This window comes from Platalea leucorodia (genome assembly GCF_965183815.1).
Source record: "Platalea leucorodia genome assembly, chromosome: 7".
NCBI lineage: Eukaryota > Metazoa > Chordata > Aves > Pelecaniformes > Threskiornithidae > Platalea > Platalea leucorodia.
The window spans coordinates 27,636,459-27,644,750 of NC_138829.1; the positions used below are offsets into that span (position 1 = coordinate 27,636,459).

Genomic DNA, 8,292 nt, shown 5'->3' on the forward strand with positions numbered 1-8,292 from the left:
GGGTAATGGCTTTAAACTGAAAGAGGGTAGATTTAGATTAGCTGTAAGGAAGAAATTCTTCACTGTGAGGGTGGTGAGGCCCTGGAGCAGGTTGCCCAGAGAAGCTGTGGATGCCCCATCCCTGGCAGTGTTCAAGGCCAGGTTGGATGGGGCTTTGAGCAACCTGGTCTAGTGAAAAGTGTCCCTGCCCATAGTATGGGGGTTGGAACTAGATGATCTTTAAGGTCCATTCCAACCCAAACCATTCTATGATTCCACAATTCTATGAACGTCCCTCAGTACACAGTGGGTCTCCCGCAGCTAGCTAAAGGAATATGTTTGAAGAACTGCATGCTGTCTTTATGTGGTAACTGCCTTTTGTTTTAGCTGTCACTGTCCTTTACTCCATGCTGACAGCCCTGCACCGCCTCGCATCAGGCTGCTGTGCGAGCTGCCCAGCTCTGCAAACACGCCTGCGGTCACCACCACCTCACACACCAGTGCGTGTGCCACACTGGGCAGCAGCAGGGGCGACATGGCCCCTCAGCTCCCTCTGCCACTCTGGTACTTCCACGCTAGTGAATGATCTTCTGTCTTTTCTTTTGATTCCTTCCCTATCCTCTTCTTTTTGTGTCTACTCCCTCTTTTCCTGCCTACTCATTTTATTCTGTGATGCAGCTCTCCATTCCCTCAACTTAACCCTCTGCTGCACTCTCAGCCTTATTCTATTCTGTTCTGTTCTGTTCTACTCTGCTCTAGAGATATACATACAAACATCTAAATACAGGTACACACACATAAACACAACTGAAAGCTCAGATTCTGCAGCATGCAGACACTTCATATGGGCACTGAAATATATCAAACCAGTCAAAGCTCTGACCGTGGCTGGGTGTTTGTCATTCAAGGTACAGAAAAAAGAGAAGATGATGCAGGGTTGATCGTATCAGGACACATTTCAGTGCTTTTGCTTTTTTTTTTGACATTGTTAACTGCAAACTGTAACATATGCCCATACCTGACCTCTGGTTCCTGTGGAGCCCCTCATGCCAACCTATACTCGACATGAAGCTCAAATGGGGCAACGTAATACAGGAGATGTGAAAAATTTGGAGGCTGGGATGGAATGAGTATGAATTATCCAGTCAACAAAAGGCAGAAGAGTAGGCTAGAGTGAGAATAAAAAATATTTATAGACTACAGTATTTTTGGAAAATATTTGAAGTGTTTAATTTGAGAGTTCTGGAGTTCATTTCCCCTAGCTAATTACAGGATTGGAATCTTTCTTAATAACTCATTAAAGATGAATGGAAGTGTTAACAGAATATGTTATTTTCTTGCATAATTAGTAATGGAAACATGAACATCCAAACTCAGGAGGCTTTAAGGAGAACATATGCATATTGGGTAATGCTACAGTCACACCTTTTTATTTGTTTGTTTTTGCCAGTGCAGTCCACCTATTAAATGTCCCATCAGCCGGTCAGCATTAGTTATATTTTATGTCCATGTCGTAAACATAACAGATATACCACTGTGTTCACAACAGCAGTTAAATATTATTCCTTATTTTTAAAAAAGTCCTGTAGCTATGTGATAATGTCATTGGAAATTGTTATTACAGTAGACAGGAACTCGCATGACCCCTGCTGGGTTATCTTTTCCAAACTGTGTAAGTGAACCTTGTTATCTATGTAGTCCTTTTGAGAGATGAATAATTAAATTCTTATGATCGTGCAAGTTGTTACAATAAGACAGAAATTCTTATTTTCATTTCTTGTCCTGTTCTCTGGAAAAGTAACAAAAGCATGCCAGATTCCACCTGGCATTTTTACTCCCTGTTACAAGTTGTTTGATTGAATGCAGGGAAATTCATGAGAAGTCTTGGCACGCTGTTGAAATGAGACAGTTCTCACTGACTTCAAAAGGGTCCAATTTTTAACTTAGGTATTTTCTTAAAGAATAATATAACCCTTTAGTGAGAAAATACTTTTCTTTGCTTAAACACAACTTACATGTGAAATGTAGGACTGCCTTATTATTTGATAAATCACGTCTTAAATACAGATATCAATTTCATGAAGCACGGAGTGAGGAAAGGAGGATTTAACCCATAATTTTTGAGGCATGCCGTCAAACAACAGTGATTCTCACTTTTTCAAAGTACCTGTTTCCATTGGGTTGTTTAAATTATTATCTATCTCTTAGCAGAGCACTGAAAGATGGGGGATATGTTTTGACTTTACTCTCGATAAATTCAGCAGAAGGATGCGTGGAGCCAGTGGAGATATCGGTTGGGAAGAGGGGGAAGGAGCGAGCTCACAGGGACAACGCAGCCTTTCTGCTGCCAACCCGCGCACGCTCCGCAAGGTTGCAGCAAGCTAAAAGGCTGGAGCGTGCAAACGGGCAGTGCTGCCAGACTGTTGATCTTCTCCTGCCTTTCTCACTCCCTCTCCAAAGTTTCCAACCCCAAAGAGATCTGCATCATGCAACAGATCGCAATAGGTTTCTTCACCTGTACAGGACAGGTGATAAAGGGAGGCGCACCTTAAGCAGCCTTCCTTTACGCTAGCAGAAAAGAGATGCTGTAGCTGCTTCTGCCATTGAGACACTGTTTCCAGGTTTGTGGCAGAATGGGTAGACAGATCCATTTCCAGACATTTCCCTGTATCCCCTTTGGGGATGAGAAGCGTCACTAGCCAGTTTAGTGAACTTAGTCGTGCCCTCTGCATTGCAGTGTTAGGCGATCGTTTTACTTCTGCCCTTCACAGCCAGGCAGATCTGTTTTATTGTGCCATCCACCTACCTCTGCAAAGCAAAATACAGCTCTTAATAAGAACAGGATACTGTATCTCTCTGTGAGACTACTTCTAATGCAAATATACCCCCTTAAGCCCTAGCAGTTGAATGCAAGAAAGAATCCACCCTGAAAGAGAAAAGTAGCTTTATTAATTCAGCCCTTCTCTCATTACCTTCAGCCCTTCAGTCAAAATGTACATATTGTTATAAGACAGATAGGTTGACATAATGAAACAAAAACCTAATGGCTTTTAGTAAAATTACAATTAAAGCAAGCCACTGTTTTTTCAAAGGCTTGGATCTTACAGGCAGAAGACTGAGGAACGACTACAGTTAAATAAGGCTTTTGCTACTGAGCAGAACAGCTACACTAGGACTTACACCTCAGTCAGTCATATAACATGCACATCCATATAATAAAGTCTTCTTTAGACACAGAAGTTTAGTTGCCTCCCATGTTGATTGGTACGAGCATTTGTGTGTGAGTAGCTAATCCTCTCTCTCAAGAAAGGACGTCTGCAGGAAAAGCCCCATGAAGACACTTAATGAAAATGCTGTCTTATTTACTTAAAATGGAACCGGGAGAACATTCAAAACCAGAGGAAGAGCTGTTTTCTGGAATGCAAACTGGATGCAGACTGAACTGCACCTTTCCAGCCCAGGGCGCAGGCAGACAGCGAGGATCTCCCCGTGCTCACCCGCGCAGGCACGTGGCTCGGTGCCTCGGCCCGATGCGCCGTGGGGAAGAACGAACGCCGGAGTGACAACTCCAGCAGGCAGCAGAGCTCTGAAAGCATAGCTGCTACAACGCTGTAGATTTTGACTTTGGTGGCTGTATCATCTCTACACCTTGATTAACCCAAATTCTGATTTCATCTAGAATTAAACCAACAGGTTCTTGTTTTGTTATGAAAACCGATTTTCCATAAAATCAAGTCTACTGGGACCCAAACTTAATTCCATTCCCAGCTGCACATAGCAAATTTAACATAATTATTTTTACCAAAGCAGTTTAATAGTTCTTGAAATACAAAAATTGTAAGAATATAGGCAATATTTGATGTAGTTTCACTTTTGCTGAATACCAAGAGAAACAAAATACCAACTGAATGTAAAGATCTGCCTAAAAACAGTTATGAATGTGTGAATTGTTTGCCCCTAATCAACTTCTTCTATTTCATGTATTTCAAAGTGTTGCTTTGTTAACTCTTACACTTGTGATGATAAACAATTTCTGTGTATGTGATATCCAGCAGGGCTGTACAAGGATTTAGCAAGATGTTTCCCCAAAGCAAAAATGAAGTAACTAATAGATGTGTATTTTGGGGAGAGGCTGATATTTGATTCTTGTATTTTTATATAGGTCTGAAATAAGTATTTAAATCATTAAAATCATTTAAACCATTTAAAATCATTAAATCATTTAAATCATCATAGAATCATAATAGCATAGAACAGCCCAGGTTGGAAGGGACCCTGGAAGATCACCTGGTCCAGCCTCTCGTGGGAAAGGGAGCCTAGATGAGATTATCTAGCACCCTGTCCAATTGCAGCTTGAAAACCTCCGGTGACGGGGACTCTACCACACCCCTGGGGAGGTTGTTCCCGTGAATGGTCGTTCTTAGTGTAAAAGAATGCTTTCTTATATCGAGATAAAACCTCTCCTGTTGCAGCTTGTACCCATTGCCCCTTGTCTTCTCCATGTGACTCTTTGTGAAGAGAGAACCTTCGTCCTCTCTGTAGCCACCTTTTAAGTACTGGAATACTTGAAAACCCATAAACAATGCTTGAAAGTCTACTGGGGGGGGGGGGGGGGAGTTAATTATTGATAATTCACCAAACTGGGGAAAACAAAATTTACTCTTTTTTAGTATCTTATTTTTTGCTTTATTGTGACCTCTGTGCTCAGCTAGGAAATAAGAATGCCAAGGCTATCCAAAACATTGTCAGAAAACGAAGGTTAAAAGCACCTTTCATCAAGCTGCCATTTCTTGTCATCAAGTATTCAGGGAGAAGGCAGACAAAACCAGGAATGGCTTGCACATTGTCCCCAACCCTAAAGCATCCTGTACGCGGGAGATAGGCCAGGTGCCGGGGATGTACTTTGTATAGAACTTACACTTCTTCTGCTAATAAAAAAAGAGGAATTTTGTGAATAGAGACCACTGCATGCTTCCTGTGCTCTCTGCTGCCCAGGACACGGGGTCCAGGGCAAATGGAGCAGTATAACTCTTAAGCTTTTGATTTTCCTCAGTATGGTTTGCTGCAGTTCTGGCAATGCTCTGGCAACAACAGCAGCTTTGTCCATCAAGGCAGCTTCCAGCTGGAAACCCTACAAAATTTACTGAGTATTTAGAATCCATTATGAAAACAGGCTGTGCTTCAGAGCTTCATCACACAGTGTGTCTGTACACCCGCCTTTCTAATTCTTCTTTCAGATGTCCAGAGAAAATGTGTTATATCCTGGTGTAAGCCTAGAGTCAATGAGATCTGTGCAGGTCGGTCACACGCTGGCTGAATGGGGCTCGTCATCCACATTTATTCCCTCCAAAGAGAAATTAAATTCTTAAGAAAGGGCTGAACAGAAGCAGAGCTTACTAGCACACGGGTGCAGTGAGGGCACTTTGTGCAGGACCGAGTCAACCTGGAGCCTTGATCCAAGACTACAGAACTCCCGCCTCTGCTGACTGCAACTACTGATGAATCTTACTTTTTTTTTAATTCCAAATAGATTATTTATTTTCTGCTTTTTTTCTCTGTTTTTTTCTCTGGCTATTCAAACGCTAGGAGTTTATATTATATCACACTCACAAAACCAAGAACATTGACGGGGTTCTTCCAAAGTGAAAGCTGGAAAGTGAAACGCACACGTATGCACGTGGTTCTGTGCCACACAAAACACCTGGGGAAGAGACTGGGACGTGTGTTCTATCTGGATGTACACAGGAGGTAACGGCAGACAGACATCACACCAAGGAGCATGAAAAGCAGGCGACACGTAGACTGCCTATGGAGGAACAGTTGCAGTGGATCAGTTAAACTCATTTAAGAACAACCTACTGGAAGTCAGCGCAGGCACTTAACGTACGATGCATTTAGGCCAACTTGCTTGAAAACAGTGAGTGGAATCAGTTTTTATGAGTGTTAAACTGCCTCATGTATTGGAAGCGAGGGGGTTGGTTGCACAGCTTCACCTAACCCAGAAACCTCCGTGTCTCAAGGAGGAGGTCACTGAGGCTGGACCGCTTTTCTCCTGGAAGCGCTGTGCAACAGGCTGGCAAGACGGGCCCGGGCGTCTCCCTGAGATGGGGCCCGCGACCCCGGCCCCACCGCTGCGGCTCTGTGCCTCGCCCCCCTCCTGCCCCTCTGACCGCGGAGCAGGCACCGGGATTTTCCACCCTCGTCCTCCCCGAGGTTGGACACCCGCCCGCCGGGCAGGGCGAACCCTTCCTGGCTGCGCAGGGAGCTGCTCGTCACCCGCCCGTCAACAAACGGAGGATGCCGGGGTCAGCCCCGGCTCCCGACACGTTTCCTCCGGCAGGCCCGGCGGAAGGCCGTGGGCACAGGGACGGCGCTGGGCTGGGAGGGCGCGGGCGGCCGGGGCCAGCCCGAGCCGGGGCCAGCCCGAGCCGGGGCCGAGCGCCGCCACAGCCGCCGGGGCAGCCCGCGCCCCTCGGCCCGCCGCGCCGCGCCGCCGGGATGAGGCCGGCCGGGGCCTGGTGCCTGCTGCTGGCCGCGGCCTGCGCCCTGGGCCGGCCCCCGCCGCCGCGGGCCGCCGTGCGCTGCCAGGCTGCCGGCGCCTGCTTCAGCGCCCACCTCGCCAACGCCTCCTACGCCGGGGCCCGCCGCGCCTGCGGCGGCCGGCGGGGCGGCCTGGCCTGGGTCAGCGCCGAGCCGGAGCTGCGGCTGCTGCTGGGGCTGCTGGCGGAGGCGGCGGCGGGGCCCGTGCCCCGGCTCTTCTGGGTCGGGCTGAGGCGGAACGCCTCCGCCTGCACCGACGCAGAGGAGCCGCTCCGCGGCTTCGCCTGGGAGGGCGCCGGCGGCGGGGCGGCCCCGCGGGAGGTGCCGGCAGCGCTCGGCCGGTGGGTGAAAGAGCCGGCGCGGTCCTGCCTCACCGCCCGCTGCGCCGGGCTGCACCTGGCGGCGGCGGCGGCCCCGGGCGGCGGCCCCAGCTGGGGCTGGAAGGAGCGGCTCTGCCAGCGGGACGGCCAGGGCTACGTCTGCAGGTACCAGTACGAGGGCGCCTGCCCCGACCTCAGCCCCGCCGGCGCCCTCGACCTCGACTACCGCCTCCCCTTCGAGGAGCGCAGCGCCGGCCCCGGCTTCAGCCCGCCGGGCACCGTGCTGACCGTGGCGTGCCCCGGCGGGCAGGTGCAGCTCACCTGCCGGCCCCAGCCGGGCGGCTTCGCCTGGAAGGGGGCAGAGGAGCCCCTCTGCCCCTGCTCCTTCGGCTACCGGAGCCCCGGCAGCGGGCGGTGCGCCGAGTCCGCCGGGTGCCGCGATGCCGCCGGCGGCTTCGCCTGTGCCTGCAGCCCGGGCGGGCGGGACGGGACGCCCTGCGCGGCCACGGCGGCGGCCACCACCGCTGCGGGCGGCTCCGCGGCGCGGCCGGGTACCGGGGCGGAGGGGCATCGCCCCTCCTCCCCGGCACCCGGCCGCGCCGCGGTGCGGCCCGCTGCCACCACCGCCGGCGCCGTCGGAGTCAAAACGGCCGCTCCGCCGCCCTCCTCCTCCTCCAACTACGTTTTCATCCTGGTGACGGTCGCCGTGGTGGTGCTGGTCATCCTGGTCATGACCGTCCTGGGGGTCTTCAAGCTCTGCTTCAACAAGAAATCCGAGGGCCGCGGGGATAAGGAGCCGCCGGAGGCCGGCAGCAAGGCGGAGGCGGGCTTTGCGGAGCCGAGCGGAGCGGCGGGCGGCGGCGACGACTAGCCCCGGGGCGACCGGGGCCCCGTCCCTCGGGGCTGCCCCGAGCGGCGGCTCCCGCCCCGGGGCAGCGCTCGGCTCCCCCCGTCTCTCCTGGCCCCGGCCCGGCTGCGCCGAGGAAGAGGCGCCGTGGGACTTGGCCGAGCAGGTTGTCAGAGGTGGGGTCATGCCGCCACCCCCTTTTCAGGGGTTTGAAGCCTTTGGACAGTCAGGAGTTTTTGAAAAACAGTTATTTAGGTGCTGACATAAGTAAAATATAAATACAGCAGCCTGGCCGACAGAGCGATTGCTTATCTGCAGCTGCAACGGTTGCAGGTTTTTATCCTCTCAGAAACTGTTCTCCAGGTGCCTTACTTGGAGCAGGTGTAAAGGGGACCACTTTGAGCACTCGCGCCTTGTAATTTAGAAGCCGCTCCTTGTCTGAGTGGTACTTGGAGGCTCTCGTTTTCTTTCTAATTGCTGGAACGTTTGGAGAGGTGAACAGCCATAATTTTGAAGGAAACTGTGACCCATACTGACATTCTTAAAAATGAAGAGCGTTTCTATACTTAGAAGGTCATTAAATTGCTGAGGAAGTGGGAGGTTAAT

General features: G+C 50.7%; 1 protein-coding gene across 1 annotated transcript; it reads left to right on the forward strand.

Moving 5' to 3' along the window:
* Positions 1-6,276: 6,276 nt before the first annotated feature.
* CLEC14A (C-type lectin domain containing 14A) lies at positions 6,277-7,710 on the forward strand (the record flags this gene model as incomplete). The annotated part of the gene is made up of 1 exon (XM_082318864.1): positions 6,277-7,710. The coding sequence occupies one exon, from the start codon at positions 6,277-6,279 to the stop codon at positions 7,708-7,710; it is 1,434 nt and encodes a 477-aa protein (XP_082174990.1).
* Between the last annotated feature and the right edge of the window lie 582 nt (positions 7,711-8,292).